This window comes from Lates calcarifer, linkage group LG15 (genome assembly GCF_001640805.2).
Source record: "Lates calcarifer isolate ASB-BC8 linkage group LG15, TLL_Latcal_v3, whole genome shotgun sequence".
NCBI lineage: Eukaryota > Metazoa > Chordata > Actinopteri > Centropomidae > Lates > Lates calcarifer.
Genome location: NC_066847.1, coordinates 16,614,643 through 16,634,855, shown reverse-complemented (window position 1 = coordinate 16,634,855; position 20,213 = coordinate 16,614,643). Strand labels below are relative to the sequence as shown.

Here is a 20,213-nt window from a genome sequence, read left to right as displayed (position 1 = left end):
AGCAAGGGGAAACAGCTAGCCTGCATCTGTCCAAAGAAAAATATGGCATCTACCAAGATCTCTAAAGCCCACTAATTAAGATGTTGTGTAATGTTTAATCTTTGTTTTGTTTTGTTTTTTTACATATATGCAAACAGAAATGTTAGATTTTATATTTGTGAATGTAGATGAAGTTATGTCTTGGAACTGTTTCTGTATCTGTTGCCATTGCATTATTTGTGCTTTCCCAGATAATTTAATCAGATTCAGGAACATACCCAGCAGAAAAGTGTTGGGTATATGGATAAACTGTTGTTTTCCAACAAAGAGTTACAGCACAGTACTCCCTGTAAAAGCATATCCTTCCACATAAAACACTGTCAAAGCACTCATCAAAAACTGTTCCACAGTGCTAATAGAGGTCAAAAACTAAGCAGCAGACATGGGATTAATATTGATGTTTATGTCACTCTCTTAAATTAAGTTAAAGAGCATCTTTCCAAAAGTGGTAAACTAATTGAGGAAAGACCACCATGTCATAAAAATCTAAAGGGTCATCCCATTGGTACAACGACTTGGGTTTTATGCACATAGCTCTGGCCACCATTTTCCTTGGCTGTGATAATGTACCTCCCAAAAGAAATTGCTGCGATCTCGTAACAAAATCACTGAAAATAAATTCAACAGCTGAAGTGATATAAGCAGTTACACCAGCAATCACACAGGTTGTGAACAAACTGACTGTTTAGCCAGATTAGCTGCAGTTCAACTGGAAAGTAAAACCAAAAGTGAACATACAAAAATGTCTTATTGCATAGGAAAACTGTGCACACAGAATAACAAGTACCTAGATCAAAGTTGAACCAATTCTTGTGTCTATAAAGTATGATGCATGTTTACAACATAAAGTATAGGTGATCGCTTTCCTGTTAGGTTTTGTTTTCTCCTTTGTTTTCTTTTGTTTTACTTTTAACATAAATTAGTAAGTGTAGAGTAGGTACCATGCTGACACCAATATCCAATGATCTGTGTGTGTGTGTGTGTGTGTGTGTGTGTGCGCTTCAGCTTTCTGGGTAAACAAATTTTATCTGATATACAATTTACAACAACTTACAACTTAGCAACAATCTGAAGGGTACTAGAAATGACAAATGATGTGGAAGTTGTTGTTGGGGAAAGCTCCATCATCCTTTAATATGCCACCCTGTTAAGCTATTATAATGTGTTTACAAACAATTTCTTGCTCACAGAAACTGACAACAAAGACAATATGATACACCACCGCCATATTCTCTGCTTATCATAGACCTTTTTCACAGCAGACATTTTCATTTATCTTAGCAGAAAAAGCACAGGACACTGGACACGGCTTACCTAAATGGACTACAGCCTTATGTTATTAATTACACCAGAGCCTTTGCTGTCTACTGTGAAAAAGGTCTGTAGGTCCTGTACAAACATGGCACATTCACACAGGTGATCCCACTGCTTTTGACTGATTAGACCTCTTAGCACTGTTTGGATGTGTACAGAATGTGCTTCTTTGACATCTTCCTAACGCTTAACTAACAGTAGGATTAGTCTGGTCGCACTTATTAGGACAAATTACAAATGGTATGTATATTGGTACCTGGTGTCTGGTAGAATCTTCTCATTTGCAATGTACATTCACAGTTAATCTGATGTAAGTCCAGTATTCACTCTCCTTACATCTGGTTTGGTTTCCACCAAACTGTGACAAAGTATACTCCTCTTTAGTTGCTGCCAGTTTCTATTTTTCTTACCAGATAGATGTTGCTTGGAAGTTGCTGTTTGGTGCTGGGCATGTGGATTACCTTAGATTTATCAGATCCAGACAGGTTTTGCTGGACCCAGCAGTCTAAAGGTGGTTTTCAGATTTGTCAGCTGCACATTCATGCTGTGAATCTACCAGTCTGCCACATCCCAAGGGTGTTCTGTTGGATCTAGACTGGGGGAGGCTATTGAAGTTTACTGAACTCATTGTCATGTTCATGAAACCAGTTTGAGATGAAGTTTGCTTTGTGACATGGAGCATTATCCTGCTGGCAGTAGTCATTAGAAGATGGTAAATTATGCTCATAGAGGGATGCACATGGTCAGAAACAATACTCAGATAGGCTGTGGCATTCACTCCATGACTGATCGGTATTAAGGGCCCCAAGTGTCCCAACAGAATGTTCCCCACACCATCACATGACCAGCAGCAGCCTAGACTGTTGACATAAACCAGGTTAGGTCCATGGATTCATGTTGTTGAAGCCAAATTCTGACCCTACCATCTGCTGCCTCAGCAGAAATTAAGATTCAGACTGGGCTACATGTTTCTAGTCTTCAACAGTCCAGTGTTGGTGAACCTGTGTCCACTGCAGCCTCAGATTTCTGTTCTCAGCTGGAGTGGAACTGGACTGTTGTTCTTCTGTTGCCTCAAAGTTTGTTTGCATTCTGAGATTCTTTTTTTGCTCTGAGAGGTTATCTGAGTTATGATTGCCTTTCTAGCAGCTCAAACCCTTCTGCCATTCTCCTCTGACCTCTCTCATCAACAAGGCATTTGTGTCCACAGAAATGCTGCTCACTTAGTGTTCTTGGCACCATACTGAATAAACTCTAGAAACTGTTCTGCATAAAAATCCCAGGAGGTCAGCAGTTTCAGAAATACTCAGCCCATCTGGCTGAGAATCATGCCACGGTCAAAGTCACTGAGATCACATTCTTTCACCATTAAGTTTGATGTGAAAATTAACTGAAGCTTCTGACCCATGTTTGCATGATTTTATGCATTGTACAGCTGGAGCATGATTGGCTCATTGGTGTTCCCAGTAAAGTGGATGGTGAGTTTATCACAGTCAGGCTTATGTAATCAGTAACAGTCTGACCTCCATTATCAGCCTTCCTTTAGTAATGCCATCTATACATGTCTATGAAGACATCATACAAAGTGAAAGTAAATTGTGTTTTATTGTGCTAATTTCTCTTTCCCCAGGCACCTGTAGCTGACACATCATCAACCATCAAGCAGAATGTCATATGGGTCTATTGATGGAGGCTCCTTTGGCAGTCGCAACCCATTTGGAGGTCCTGTGAGACAGGGCTACCAGCCAGTAGGTAAGGATAAGTATTAATTTTCTCATGGATTCATTAAAATGCTATTTTATGTTGCCCTTTGAGAGGTCCTACATTCAGTTTTTACAACAATTAAAGGTCTACCACCCTCAACAGTGCACATATTGCACAAAAGTGAACATTTCGGCACTACTACAGCTGCTATCACACATACTGTGCAATATTATTTCACTCAGCAATTATCATTTCAAACTGTGCAATATCAGTATTCAAATCCAATTTGATACAATGTATACAGTCCTGTTGTCATCTTGTGTTGTATTTACTAGTTTTTATGACTTGCTTATTGATGCTTTTTGCTATTTTGCTATCCCTGTTTGCTGCTGCAACAATGTGAATTCCCCCACTGTGGGACTAACAAAGGATTATTTTATCTTATCTTATCTTTTATTGTATGTCACAGGATAAGACTTGGAAAGAAATCTGAATATAATACTGTCTGTAGCTACCGCCTCGGTGATGACACTGAAATAATTAGAATCCCAATCATATTTACATATGCAATACTACTACTACTACTACTACTAATAATAATAATAATAATAACTTTATTTATGGAACACTCCAATCTGCAACATTTATGTAATAGGAGACTGAGAATAGACCCCTGTGGGACCCCACAAAAGAGAAGAGCACATAAACACTGGGTGGTAACCATTGAATTGTGTTCTTGTATTTGTACTTTTTGTTGATAATTGTACAATCTCTTAACTGTATCTTCATCATCAGTAAGTACATTTTAGTGATTTTCTGTAACCTGCAGAAAAAAAAAGCTTTGTCCATACCAAAGAACACATTTCCATGCAAGATGTTCATACAGATGCAGACAGGTAGTTGACAGGTAGAAAAAACTGGAACTGAAATTTTGCTGCCAGCACTGAAGATTTGACAAAAGAAATCTGCGACTTGAGTGAGGCAAAGGGTTTTGCAATAGCAAATAAGCAGATGTGGTATATTGGATGGTGATGATGTGAAGATGATGAAGAGAAGATCTCTGCTGACACTGTCTTACTTGCATATAGAAGTTTATTGCAAAGAAGTCCAGCATCAAAACAAGCACTGCAGTAGCTTGTGAGAGGATCCGAGCCAATATGGATCTCTCTCCTAACAGCTCTCAACATCAGTATATATATATATGTTAGTTGTCTTTACGATTTATAGCAAGACATCGGGCTCTCACTCAATGACCTCACTTTTCCAAGAAACAGAGAGAAGGGAGGAAAAGCCCTCTCCCTGTTCCTTATATGTATATGTTCATGGCTACTAACCTAAACATGAACCCAAAGAATAGAAAGACATACATGGAGCTTCAGGCATTCCAAGAGAGTAAAAACCATATATGGAACATCAGACACTACACAGACAAATATGGTGAATGACAGGAACAGAAAAGAATCCCTCAACAAAGATTATTTGTTAATTTGTTAAGATTATGACATTATGATCCTCTCTCAAACACACTACTTGTCGATTAAACTCATCAGGTTATTATTCCAAACTCAATAAGGATATGGTGAACAAGGCAAACATTTGCCATTTCACACATCCAGCAGATATGGAACAGCTCAAGTATTCATTTGGAACTGTGTCTTTTGCAAAATGATGAACTTTTTCTGTCTGCTCTTGGTGCAGGGCAGGTGGTTCAGAGTTTAGAGCTTTTTTTCTCTGAGAACAGCTGCCTAACTGCTCCTGGAAACCAGGTTGAACTGTAACACTGAACAAAAAGTTTCAGAGTTACTAATGAGAATGCATTGTATGTATCCTTGAGCTCTAACAATAGTATTGAATGTACTCTTACTGAGTGCTAACATGCAATTATCCAATCATGTGGCAGCAGTGCGATGCAGTTACAGGTCAGGAGCTTCCATTAATAATCACATCAAACATCAGAATGGGGAGAAAACGTGACCTGAATGACAGTGGCATGGTTGCAGATACCAAACAGGCTGGTTTGAGTATTTCTGAGAAATCTGAGGCTGCAGTGGGCACAGGCTCACCAAAACTGAGCAATTGAAGACTGGAAAAACATGGCCTGGTCTGATGAATCTGGATTTCTGTTGAAGGACACAGATGGTCTGAATTTGGCGGCATCAGTATAAATCAATGGACACAACCTGCCTTGTGTCAACAGTCCAGGCTGCAGGTGGTGGTGTAATTGTGTGAGGAATGTTTTCTTGATTCACTCTGGGCCCCCCTACAAATCAGCCATTGCTTGATTGCCACTGCCTAACTGAGTATTGACTGACTATGTGCATCCCTCTGTGGCTGTACCATCTAATGGATACTTCCAGCAGGATAATGCTTCATGTCACAAAGCAAACATCATCTCAGACTGGCTTCATGAACATGAGTTGAGGGTTACTTCAATAGCCTCTCCAGTCTGAATCCTATAGAACTCATTTGGAATGTGATAGAGTGGTAGATTTGCAGCATACATGTGCAGCTTATAAATCTGCAGAAATGATATGATGCAGTCAATATGGAACACAATCTGAGAGGAATGTTTCCAACATCTAGAATAATCCATGCCACAAAGAATTAAGGCTATTTTGAGACTGAACAAAGGACCAACCCAGTATTAATAACTAACAACCATCGTCTTTCTTACCTCTGTTGATTCATTACTGAATATCTTGGCATGCTACAGCCAACTGCTGATTGGTGGGACAGCATCCAAAAAGGAAAAAAACAAAACAAAACAAAAAAACCCAGCTCCATAGCACTACTAGACTCCACAGGGAACCTTTATCAATACAAAATTGAATTACACTTTAGTTGCTGTTTTGCAGATACTTTATGTTCTGTATGATCACTTTGCATTGGTAGACGACAGTTTGAAAATACATTCAATATGAACATTTCTTGTTATTTTGGTAATCATAATCAAAATGCATGAGCAATTGCAGATTAATTGTGATGAAAATTCAAGTCGATTAGAGCGAATCAGGCTCTTTAGCTTCTAAATGTTCCACTATGTTCACCAGTTGGTTTCTGACTGTGCCTGTCAAAATCAACTCTATGAGAATGGTGAGAGTGAACCAAAACAGTAAAGTTGTGGGCCAGACAGCTAAACAATAAGCTGATAACCACTATAAAGCTCCATAAAGCTGAAGGGAGCTGCACATTCTGGTGACAGTTCTCTGTAGATTTATAAATGATGACACAATCACAATCTCCTTTCATACTGCCACACTGTTTTTGAAAGTTGGAAATGAAAATGAAAGTTTGCATAAATTTTAGTCATGCACTTACCCATTTATAAGCAAGTAATCAGAGTCAGGTTTTCCAGTCATCACAACACATTTATTATTCATAAAGAAATGAATTATTCAAGCAATCAACACCACATGTACATGAGTAAAAATACACATACAAATATTACAATTACATGCAGAAAAGTGCACAAGTAAATGTTGCACAAACCACAGTTTCCATGTGTATGTGAAAGCTTTCTAATTTTCATACACACATTTGTATGAACGTTCATTTTCTTCCGATTCTATAAATCAATGTTTATCCAAAACTCTGTTTGTGTGTGTGTGTGTGTGTGTGTGTGTGTTCTTGACCAGAGGTCACAGGTTTCCATAAGGGTTAAGCAGTGGGAAAAGCACCTTCATTGGATTTGATCTTCACACTGCTTTCATTAGCCCTGTAATGGGGTAGGAGCAAGACAGAATGCCTGAGGCAAAACCAGCCCTGTTCCCAGCCAAACTGAATTTGTTGTGTATGTGTATGTGTATGTGTATGTGTATGTGTGTGTGTGTGTGTGTTTGAGAGAGCGGAAGATAGACAGATGAAGTTAGTAGAGATACAGTTTGAGATGAATAGATGGCAAGGACAATGAACTAATGTGCCATGATGTTTTAGCAGGACAGAGAGCAGTTGTACAGCTGATGAGATTTTGTATGTATGTAGATTTTGTATGGGATTTTTTGTATTTTTGTACTAGATAAAAAAAAGAAAAAAAAACTGAAATAACACATACGGGCCACCTCACCTCAGTATACACAAAGAAATTTGCCAAATGAATTCTGGATCATTTCAAAGGATGTCTACTGAACATATAATAGAGTGTTGTATTCCTTTTAGAGCTTATTACTTAAAGTGAAATATTGTGAACACATTTCCTATGGTCCATACGCAAGATGACACATGAAAGCAAGGCCTTAGATGATTATATGATTATATTCTGTGTATACACTGTTTTCTGTCATTGAGTCAATGTTTGATATATCTCTGTATCTCTTGGGCATACAAAGGATAGTATAGATTATTCAACTGAATTTATACTGCACTGAAGTGATTGAGATTGAGACTCCAAAATGAACTCAAAGAAACAAAGTCCTCACATGCCACTGGCTGATGATAGTGATGGAAAACAATTGCAGTGGTGTTTCTGGCCATCCAATGAAAGTTGATCTAATATTCATTAGTCTTGTACACAGTGTACATGTGGAGCTGTTGTCAGTTCTCAGAGGATCTGACCCTACAAATGACCCTCTACTACACCAAAGTAGTAATAAGTAGTGAAGGGGAATCAGCATTTATTCATGAGTGAATCAAAGTCATCAATCAAAGATGAATCACTGTTGAATTAGGTTTTGATTTTGAAAATCAAATCAACTTTGATTCAAAGTCCTCAACATTGAATACACTAGAAGAAAAAACAAATCTTTATTTAGTCTTTACACACACACACACACACACCTTTCTAATACCACTATAACTAAATTTTAAGTTACACGCCAACACATATTGATGTAAGTTTAAAATGAACAGTAAGGTAAAATTGCAGTGATTAGTTTAAGAACATTACCCAAATGTGTTTTAATAATGTGAAAATACAGACCATTAGCAACCATTAGCAGTAAATGTTTCAGCCACATTTGTTCCAATGATATGGTTGAAACAACATCAGACGCTGTTGCAGACATATTGATTCAATGTACAGATCTTGTTAAAATTTTAACATTGACCTGTAAGTATTTTGTTAGTCTCTTTACAACTGTGATCACTAAACAATGTTTCAATGTTTTTAACAACTTAAAAAAACATGTCTGTTTAACATTGAAGGCTGGTCACATGCTAGCTGGGTAATTTGAGATGACTGCATGTACAAGAATGATTGGACTAAGCTACAACACAAAGAAAGAGGAAAGAAAAAATGGGGGAAAAAAGCATGCTTATTGTAAAAGTGTGGTCAGTGCCTTTTCAAGATCATGATAACACTCTCTTACTTATGAATTCTACACTGACTGGTATCATGGCTCTCAACCATGGTTATAAGGCCTCTGGTTTTAAATTAGTTTAGTCCCATGACTGGTGATGTTTGCCAACCATCACAGCCTTCAGTAGATATATGCCAAAAGATAAACTGCTGATCAATTTTTTCGGAGCTTCTCTGAACATTCAGAGCTGACTAAATTCATGTCTATAAGTGCATACTGGGCATTTCCTAACCCACCTACTGCCAACTCCTCTGCTGCAATTTAATTATTTCAGTTCTGAGAAATCATGTTTCTTTCTGTGATTTTGGCATGGTGAGTCAAAATACTACAATACAATAGTCTCTGCTGTAAAAATGTAGTGGTGACCAGGTCACATCACCATCTCCATCTCTCCCTGTTATCTGTCTGTATCATGGATGTATGAAGAGCTGCAGGTCTGTCTGACTGTTTGACCAAGGGGCTGAGCTACACACATGCAGAGCAGAGAAGCCACAGTGTGAAACAAGTGGACAATGACGTTTTATTTCTCTGATTCATTGTTTTGTTCTTGTTAAAACCGCTCCCTCTCTTGAGTCACTTGCACTTGTGGATCACTGCAGTCTTGGAGTAGATGTGTTTACAAAGAGCAACCAACAACCTGCATATTATACCTTTAACGACAACCTCTACGTTTTTATATACACCAGGTTGTACCTTTGACTTTTTATCAAAGGAGCTGATATGTTAGGGCTTTGGCTTTTAACAGGACTGTTGAGAGGGGTGATGGAGTGACAGGGGACAGGTGTGTGAAGATGTGTGGTAATGGTGCAGTTTGGCTTGTGAAGGCTGGAGGAGGGTTAATGGTGTCAGGCAGAGGTGAGCAGGAGTGGTGCGAGGCAGAGCAACAGGTCTCAGGAGACACTGAATAACAAAAAGTGCAAGACTTGCAACAAGTAGCACAAAGGAAAGACATGGCCAAGAGCAGACCTACCACTGAGGAGCTATAACAATCTGGTGACAAGAGGAAGGTGAGACAGGGTACTTGAGCAGGAGTTGATGATATGATTGAGAGCAGGTGTGGAGATTGAGCCAACAGCCTGGTGAGGAAGCTGTGCTCATACACACACATGCACACACACACTCACTCACACAGACACACACACACAGGGAGAGACAGGGAAAACACCAGAGGCATAGCCTCCTCGTGTAGTTTCATGTCCATCCAATCCATAGCAGTGTTCCAACTCCGAGTTATGAAAAAAACAATGAGACTTCTTTTACCAGGGGCTCCCAAAATTGCTCCCCCCACTTTGCAACTCAGTAGATGGCAGTGTCAGCCAGTCGGCTGGTTTAGATTAAAGTATCAAAAATATCTCTTCTGCTGAAATTTGGTATTTTGTACATTTATGTTCCTCTCAGGATGAATCACTTCAGCAATCCCTTAACTTTTCAACACCAGCATCAGGTGAAAATTTCAGTTTGCCCAATACCTTGATCATGCCTAAGTACTTGAGAATTTAATGCCATTCCCACCAGCCTCATCTGTACTCCATGTTTAATGTTAGCATGTTAACCTACTAAACTAAGATGGTGAGCAGGGTTCACATTAAACCTGCTTAAGGTCAGCATGTTATCATGGTCATTGTGTCATTTGATTATAGTTTCACAGATTGTGGTGATCTAAAGTAGTGATCTAAATCGAAATGTACTCTAAATGATTGTTGTTCCTGCTACAATGGAATGACTTGCCCTTGTTTAGGTGTTAGATGTAATTTCAAGCTACTCACGCAGGTTGTTTTATGAGCATGCCCTCTAACTATGTAAAACCTGATTAACATGTTGATGTTTATTGTTTGTCACTGAGGTAATTACTGAGAGCATGCATGCAGCAGTGTGGTTCAGGCAATCACACCCTCGGACAATTTATGAAAATATTCAAATTACCAAGCAGAAAATGTAGTGCAAGTCATTTTGGTAGTCAGCACCAAAGGAACATGTCTTTATCTCTACACAAATGTATATTCGTAGCAATCATGTTTGACACTCAAAGGGAGTAGTTGGCACAAGTCATTATGCCGCCATTCAGATATACCATGAGGGGAAAATGGAGGGTGTGACAGAGAAAAACAAACATCACATATGCTTTTTGTCTCTTTACTCCAGCACACTGTACTCATATGTGTGCTGTGAAATACTTTCACTCAGTCTGACAGTCAGCTTCTCTCAGTTTTCTCTATTGTGGGCAGACAGATGGGAGCCTCAGTCATCAGAAAGGAGGTCTTTGATCACAGTGAAGCCTGGGTACATTATGAGGGATATGAGTGGTGGTGGTGGTGGTGATGGAGGTGGTGGTGGGGGTAGGGCAGGAGCCTGTCAGATTTGCCATTTGTTACTTGGGCTGATCTGAAGGGGAGCTCAGGAAATGATCAAAGCCCAGGTTAAGTCTCTAATAGAGCTGTCGTTTAGGCTAATCTCTCTCCTCCCTCTCCCGGCAAAAGCTCTCAACCCTCCACCCTGCTCTCTGAGAGGTGGAGTGTCAATTCCAACACAGCCAAGCGTCTCATTCAGGACAATAGGACAACATGGTTTTAATACCATCGCACATTGACGCACCATATATTGCTTTTCTTGACAGTTTACAACAGCGGTCATAATTGTCACATAATTACTATTATATGTACATATTTTTTTTTAAATAGTTTAAAACTTGCTTAAAGTTTTAAAAGTAGCACTCACTCTTTTTGATACCCAATTGCTGAAATACCAAAATTCCCTTTCGGTTTTAAATTCCTCCTTTAAAATTAAACAATGAACTCTGTTGAGTTTCAAAACAGTAAAATTACTTCTCTAAGTAAGGTAACGTACCATATACAATTATTTTCTAAATTAGAAAATGTTTATGGGCAGGATGGTAGTGCAGTGGTTAGCACTGTCGTCAGATTCGAGCCCCTGTTCGAGCCCGGAGATTTTCTGTGTGGAGTTTGCATGTTCTCCCAGTGCCTGTGTGGGTTCTCTCTGGGTACTCCAGCTTCCTCCCACAGTCCAAACACATGCAGGTTAACTGATGAGTGTGAATGGTTGTTTGTCTGTATATGTTGGCCCTGTGATGGACTGGTGATCTGTACAGGGTGTACCCAGCCTCTCAGCCAATGTCAGCTGGGAGAGGCTCCAGCCCCGCAACCCTTAATGGATAAGCAGTACAGATAATGGATGGATGGATGGAAAATGTTTATGTATTTTGCTAAGAAATTGTTGACATGGTAGAGCCTGACATGTACAGCATACCACACTTTTTGTCATTATATCCCCGAACTGGACCAAAAAAAACTCTCATAGGGAAAAAAATAGAAGAAACCTCAGGAAGAGCTGAGGATGGATCTGGGATGGACAGACATGCCATAGATGTCATGTGTACAGTATAGAGAAACACCATAGATTTACAGTATGGACAATCAGGATGACAACATTATAGACTCTCAACATATTATAGTAAGAACTGGATTAAACCATAGCAGTAGTGAGTACAGTATGTATTAACGTAGGTCATGTAACAATGTTCAGTGAATGCACTGAAGTCATTAACTATGCCACTGAAGTTGTTTGAAAAGACCAGTGTTATTGCTGTATACTATTTGGACCATTCTATGAACATATCTTGATCATGTTAATTGTTCCTCACAGGAAGACAACTTGCCATCAACCATGACCATGAGAGATTTTAGAGTCAGCTGGCACATTTAGAAGTAGCTTCTCCAAGTTGCAGTTATTATACATCTTAAAGTTTAGGGACCTGCCAGCCAAACACCTCCTTAAGTATCTGAACAGTTGCTCAGATGGTGTTCCACCTGAGCTTTTTGTTTTCAAAGCAATGATGGGATGGATTTAAGCTAAGCCCATGAAAAGGCTTAAACTTGCTAAAGGAACTGATAATAAACCATTCATTTTCCCTGATGATGTTCAAGGAATTCAGAGAAGTCCAGTCTCTGAATATGTGGTCTCGTCACAGCCTAGTCAAACTCTACAAAGCAGTTTTTGAGGATTTCTGCTCTAAAGAGACTGCACTGCAGTCAGGAATAAAAAAGACTGGAGAAGGCTGGGAGAAATGTCAGAGCAGGTGGAGAGGGTGGTGGTGCTCAAAGGACAACTGTATGTGTTTGGGGGCGAGAAACTTATGGCACTGGTGACACCTTGAATTCTGTTTACAGATGAGACCTGGTAATCTTGGAGCCAAACAAAGAATACTCATTTACAATTTTATACTTATGTGTCACTGTTTCTGTACTTTTACTTGCCACCACATTTGAAGACATCAAACAGCTGAGAGAGCCTGGCTGAAATGCAGGAAGAGATGCTCTGTGGTTGTGCTGAATGGAAATATATATGTAATATGTGAACACTGTGACCCAGAGTATATTAGTAATGTGGAATAATACAGCCCCACTTTAAACTCTTGGTGTTATGGAAGGGATGTTTGTTTTTCAAAGCAAAGTGTGCTTTATACTTCAAGGGTTTATGGTCTTGTTTAAAATTTGTTATCTACTAACTCAGTAGCTTGTACTATATCGAGTTGCTGTGGTGAGCAAACATCTGTATGGTTGTCTGATGAGACACAATGATGTTCTTACAAAAAACTGACCTAAATATAATACCAGATGCAGTGGAAAAACTGTGTCTTTTGAATTCTTCTGAGAAATCCACCGTCGTTGAAAAAATAAAGGCTACATAAATAACTAAGTGTATAAGTTCGAGAATCCTGGCCTGACACAAGTTTTAAATTGTTTAAAAGTCAACAGAATTTCAGAAAACAGGCTTTAATGAAAATGAACTTGAGTTGTTGAAATAGATACAAGAGTCTGCAAAAGAAAAACTTGCAGTGGGAACAGCAAGAGAATTCAGACTAACTGACAGAGGGGTGGTTTGAGACTTTACAGTTTACAGGTTTAAGGAAGCATAGAGTTAATTCAGGCAGAACCGGCATTAGCTGATTGGCCTCAGCCCCTTGATTCATGCTTCACAATGGCCCACAAACCAGCTTTTTGGCACCCAGTTGAACAGTAACACTGAATATTCATGTAGTTTTACAGTACAACCATTATAACCTGATGTCTCATTTGCTATGTGTGGTCAATTATTTGATATATTGTGTTTGCTCTGATTTTACTGTTTCACGGCACTATATAATAAGATAATGAAATGACCAATTAGTTCCTAAAAGTCCAAAAGCCCATTGTGAGTGAGTACTTTATTTGGTTCCCAGGGTTACTTGGATCCAGATTATGTCTGTTATTTATTTTTTTTTTTTTTTATGAGTCCAGTGGGATAGGAAAGTTTAACCAACCACTGGTGGCCATTTTGAAAAATGGCTGCCATGGCCACCTGGGTAAATGGTCTGAAATGTGAAGAAATAGGGGAGACTGTGGCAATTATAACTTTATTGACTCCAAGATGATGTCTTCAGATGTCTTAATTTTTTATGACCAAAAGTCTAAAATCCAAAGGTATTCAGTTTACGTTTATATATATGACAAAGAATCTGACACTGGCATTTTTATTCATTATTTATGCAAAAGAAATAACTAAAACATTTACTTAGTTATCAAAATAGTTACCATTTACTTTTCTGTTCATCAACTAATCAGTTAATTTCCACCCACCCCCTGCCAACCACACACACACCACCACCACCTCCTCCATCCCTCCACCTCCACCCCAATTCAGATCTAGGTCAAGCATTAGTCATTTGGGCACTTAGTTCCTTTTCTGGACAGAAAAGACACGATGACAGAGAGACAGATATATGATAAAAGCTTAAGGACCAGGTTCTCCACTGCACACAGCAGAGTGCTGGGGGTTAGACCTGACCCGCAGATGTGTCCACATTGTTAGTTCCCTGTGATGAGCTCTCTGGAGACAGAGCCCTGCTTATTAAGTTTGAATGAAGTGAGAGGGTGGACTGGGTGTGACAGCTCTGTGATGAGCACTTGCTCCTCCAGCTCCATGCACTGCTGATGGGCAGTGAGTGGCCAAAGTGGGCCATGTGTTAGATAGCCACGCATGGATTAATGGAACAACTGAGATGCCATTGATCTCAAGTCCAACCTTCAGTGACCCTGCATCCTCATATGAGGACTTTTGTTGACTAAGGCTTCATTGTGCCCTATACACTGTCTCTCTGAGTAGCTCTGCAGCCTGTAGACTGCAGCATTTTGGTGACTGTGGAATTAGCTTGCAATCTGCTGTAACAATACCACAATAAATTGCAGGATTAAGACATTTTCTAAAGATAACAATTCTGACAAGCTCTGCTAATGTTATTATTGTTATTATTTTGTTTGGTTTTTTTTGTTGATATTTGGTAAAATGTTTTATGAACAAGTTTTGAGGTATGTCATTATTAAAATAGAGATATTAAAAAGACATTAAACAAAGCCTCAGCCTCTGGACTGCACTGTTAACTGTCTTTGAGTTGAGCACTGTGGGATGTATGTGTAGTATATGTACATACAGTCACTGAGTTCTAAGAATACCTGTACACTTTCTTATGTACGCAATTAACCAATCAGCCAATCACATGGCAGCAGTGCAATGCATACAATCATACAGACAGAGGTCAGGAGCTTCAGCTGAACGCCACAGCCTGAGTGTTGTTGTTGACCATGTGCATTCCTTTATATCCATCTTCAAACAGCTCCTTCCAACATAATGCAACACATGACAAAGCTAAAGTCGTCTCGAACTGGTTTCATGAACATGACAGTGAGTTCAGTGAACTTCAGTGACCTCCTCAGTCTCCAGGTCTGAATCCAGTAGAACACCTTTGGGATGTGGTAGAACAGGAGATTGACAGCATGAATGTGAAGCTGACAAATCAGCAGAAATGATGTGATGCAGTCATGTCACCATGGAGCAGAATCTCAGAGGAAAGTTTCCATCTTCTGAATCCATGCCACAAAGTGTTTTGAGATCAAAGTGAGGCCCTACCCAGTATTAATAGTGTTCCTAATAAAGTGCTCAGTGAGTATATGTATATGTGTGAGCATGTGTATGTATATGTACAGTTTGAATGTCTGAATGACAAAAACACAAGGTTTGTGGTCTTAAGTTTCCAAGCACACTGATGCTGCCATATTCATGCATCATCCCAAGAATAATGAAATTTTGGGTGTCTTTAATGTTAGATGATTTACCCATATTTTTGAATATTCACATGAATGTAGAAATCTTGGATAAAACCAATCAATAATACAAAAATATGAGTGAAAATTAGATCATAAAATTGTAATTATTAATCTAATTTGAAGAGTAGCTGATCCACAGCATAAACTGCAGCTCTAATTGAATTTCAAATTTGATCTTCATGTTTCCCCTAACCCTCTGTCAGCAAAAACATTTCTGAGCTTTCCTCACCACCAGACAGATGAATGTTCAGCAATGTACAGCAAGTTTACAACAGAAAAGCAATGACTCTAATATAAATACAGAATTTAGCCTGAAGTGTGACTGTAAAGAAAGTTATACAAGTGCTTTTGCCTGATTTAGCTGTTGATGTTAAAGAATGCATACCATCAAATGTGTTTTTATCTTTTGCAGTTTTCCCCACATTAAAGTGTCATAATAGCTTAATTTGTCTTGCATGCAGCTGTAATTGTTTTGTGGAAAGGTCATGTTTTATTTCAAATTCTGCCCTGAACAATTTGTTGTTTAGATGCCTACAGTAAGGATGAAGAATCATGAAAGTAATTACACTGGCCTGACAGCACTGTGACGATGAGAATGATCCATCAGGTTTAAACAGAAAGTAAATGTGCTGCAACTGAAAAATATCTCTCCTCTGTGTGTGACAGTGATAACTGCTTTTTTTTTTTTTTTTTGTTAACAATAATGCAGAGTCTCAATTTGCATTACTGGGAAATCATGAGGGGAAAAAAGTTCAGACGCAAACTTAAATTTTATTGAGAATCACTTAATTGATGCATTTTTCTAAATATTTAAGTGAGATCAATTTGGAAGCGTACTGTTCATTATCCTTGCAAACTTTTCCTCACATTGTTTGCAAATGATCTGTCTCCTGCTGAGCAGAGGAGTGAGGCAAAATTATGAGGAAGCTTTCATCAAAGACACAAAAATATGCAGCCAAATTGTAGCATCTGAACAGCATGGTGTTCAGTCAGACCGGAGCTTTCCATGATAATCATTTAATGTTGGTCTGCATTTTCTGCACGTTCTGGCCGCAAGGGACGTGATAGCACACTAAACAGAGCAGAACGCCTCCAGACGGCTTCATGTGGGGGCAATGCTGTACAGTATGTGTGTGTGTGTGTTTGTGTTTGGACAGTGGGGGGTAAGTACACCTCCTCCCTCTGCAGTCAAGGTGAATCTTTTATGAATTCCTGCAGCTTGTTCACTCTTCTCTCCAGGTTCTCCAAGCTTGATTCAGTCATCTGTTTAAAATATCCCCATTTGTCCACGATGAAGCTGATGTACTAGATTCCAGCATCAGTAATTTAAGAACTTAGGATCCGGACTTATATTCACATCTGAATTTGAGCTCAGTGTATAGCTTCAGTTAAAGCACGACAAGTGTGTCAGGCTTGTTAAAGCTGTATTACCAGTGCACCAAGTCTTTCAGGTAAAATTAGCAACAAACTAAAAACTATCTATCAAAAGAAGCCTTTACAGTCTCATTTTATTTATTTTCCCTCATAATGATGTTGACTATTCAACTGTTTTGAAGTCTTGATGTAGTTTAACATTTGCATAATGTACATAATATGTGAATATCAGTACATGATTATGCACTAAATGAAATGCTACAAAAAATGCTTAAAATAGATACATTTAAAAAATCAGCATTGGTGAAATGTCTTCTTCAGATATGCTTTGAAAATAAAGCCCACCTATTAAACATCAGACTATTGTCTGTCTTCATGCTAGCATTTCATTTAGCACTGCTATTACAGGTTATCTCAGCATACAGTAGTTACAAAGGAGGAGCTGCTGCTTTCATAATCCCCATCCTGTATTTCCATTTACCATGTCCCTGTTAATCATATCCTCAATGCTATTTAATATGGAAACAAAGGCCTGTCCTTGATCATGCAACGGTCAGATAGTTTTATGTTATAGCCACAAGGTTTAATTGTTTCAGGTTTAATTGCTTCGGAGAAAGCACTGAGGGAGGTGGCTCTAAATACTCCACCAACTTCAATAAACATTGCCATGGACAAGCAGCCAGTCAGAGGTGTGAATCAGTGCTGTAGTGAACAAAAAAAGTTTTATTGTTGCAGTTAAACAAAACATGACCCTGTAAATAACTGAGGCTGCAGAGTGTGTTTTCAGTATTTTTTTTTCACGCTGATTGTTTAAAAGGCAAAAGGTATGATGGCCTTAAAATACTTAAAATAGAGTTTGTTCTGCACCAAAAACAATCAGGCAAACATAGGATTGTAGTTGCTTACTTGGTGCCCCTAGAGGTCACATGGACACATTATGTCAAAAATAACTTAAAGGAAAAACAATCATCTCTTGGACCACAGCTGTTCCAGCTCCATCTATTTGTTTTACATGCAGACAAACACATTCCTGATGCCATTATTTTCAAGTAGTTACAGGGGTCATTGATTATGCTTTGATTCTATATGCTTCTCTGTCTTTTGGCAATAACTTAGAGCTGAGTTTTATGACACTTGGTAATCAGTCCTTGTCCTTTTGACAAAGGAATGTAAACCAATAAAATGAAAAAAGTTAAAATACTTTCAATAACAGGGATATACAGTTTTCAATATCCCTATCATCTGCTAAAGCGTTTTCAGTAGCAGCCTCTGTGTGTTGGTCAAATCCTGCAAACTGAAAAAAAAAAAAAACCTTGCTGGCTCCACCTGCAGTGCCAGCTGTTGGGAGTGAGCCAGGTTCTCATTCTCTCAATCAGCTGCTCAGTGGCTAAATTGCAGATTTTTGAAAAGAGTAAAATCTGTCCCTCCTCTGTGAGGAGAGGCAGCCACTGACCTCAAGCATAATGAGATGGGATCTCTTGATTAAGTTCGTCTCTGATTTGAGAGTGTAATTGAACATGTTGCAGATAGCACATTTGTGCTATCGACAAGCTACTCTGTGAGGGCATGATGATATTCATCCCCTGCATGCTCAGGACTCTTCACTCATTACAGTGGGAGAAATCAGGGCACTCTCTATTGATTATTCAGCACTTAAATAAAGAAAGAAAAAAAAAATCAACCACAGCCAAACTGATCATCAGCTATAATCAGTTCACTAGGGTATATCATTAACAACTGGAAATACGCAAAGTGAGATTCTTCCCTACAGCTTTCTCTTTTTTTCATTCCATTTCAGACACTTGTTCTTATTTGTTTGTAGAACAAATCCCAACAAGGACATATGAAGTCATACAAATATTGTCTCTGTGCAGGCTTAGACTAGAGATTGGTAAAATCAACTGAAATAGTCACATTCTTTTCTTTTGCAAATGTTATTTGATAAAGATAATTATTTTCTGTCAATTACAGACGTCTAATTCAACAAAAACCATTGAAGAGAAAATCAAATGTAATTGCGTTAAGCCATTAGTGTGAGAAACCTTATTTCTCACAATCAAATGAAATAATTCTCTCAATCTCAGAAATGCCAAACATCACTGGTAGAATAATATTTGATCAGTCAAAGAGACAATTTATAACTGACTGAATACAAGTGGGATGACATACATGAGTGAAAGTAAAATGAGCAAAATCTACTGGTAAGAGATTCCAATTAATATTAATTAAAATTGTATAATTATTAAAAATCAACAAATTAAACAGATTAAAGAAACTATAATTCAAACAACTGTGTTCAAACAAGTTATTAACCATTAACAAGGATGATTATGAGGATTCTGTTATGAAGTAAATTAAGATAGTTATACCTGCTTAACATCATCATCATTGTCATTATGAGCATGGTAGCATGTTGGCATTAACAGCAAACTCAAAATCCTACAATGCCTACAAACTACAGGCACCTCTTAGACTTGTTGCCATTTTATTGTATGATTCATATTTCTTACACTCCTCTTAAGCATTTCCAAAATGCCTTTGTAGGACAAAATTAAAGTTATGACTGTATCAGACACAGTGCTCAAACCACAGAGAGACTAAATTTGTCAAGAGTGATTTAGTGAGGGAAATGCATATCAGTATAGCTTTGAAGTCCCATGCTGATACGGGCATGTTAATGTGAGAGAACAGTTTCAAGTGTGAAAAGATAAAAAGCTGCTGAATTGATCCAAACCATTTACCAAACACTGATTGTGAAATAACCCTCTATGGATCCCGAACCTTCCAGGGAACAGTGGAGTTTGTGAAATGAGCGTGAAATAAAAAGTGTAGATTATGTGTTGTGGACTTTAGTGTGAAAATGACATTCCTCGCTTGTGAAAGGATTGTGTGACAATAACATGAACTGGGCACACAGTTCATGTTATTTTCCTCCATTTGTGAAAAGGATGAATTGCATGTAAAACAGAGATCTTTACTTGAAGTTAGAGTCAGCATCATCAGATTTATGCAAGTACCTTTAGTTTAAAGTGCAATAAGTCACAGTTTCTCCCTCTCCTCCTCTTTCCATGAGTTTAATGACTTAACCCTAAACCCAGCCCTCATCACTGAACTTCATCCTACAGTAGACAGATGGCGCAGATGGTGGCAAATTTCACAGATAGGCAGAGGTACTGACGTGATAATACTTTTACAATCAAATGCTTATCCACAGTAGAACTGAAAGATCACCACTTTGCAAACAGGGGTGATTGTTTTCACCTTGTATTCACTTTGATTACAATGAATTGCAGTTGCTCCCCTAGCACTTGTAACTCTGTGTTAGTTTTCATTG

At 38.5% G+C, this 20,213-nt stretch overlaps 1 protein-coding gene across 2 annotated transcripts in view; it reads left to right on the top strand.

Annotated features, from left to right (window-relative positions):
- Window positions 1-20,213, top strand: part of tsnare1 (T-SNARE Domain Containing 1) — a 155,933-nt gene that overhangs the window by 32,910 nt on the left and 102,810 nt on the right. For both annotated transcript variants that reach the window (XM_018665760.2, XM_051076227.1), the window contains exon 2: window positions 2,981-3,102. In XM_018665760.2, coding sequence (XP_018521276.1) covers window positions 3,018-3,102 — 85 coding nt within the window. In that variant the 5' untranslated portion in view covers window positions 2,981-3,017. The remainder of the gene's footprint in view (window positions 1-2,980; window positions 3,103-20,213) is intronic.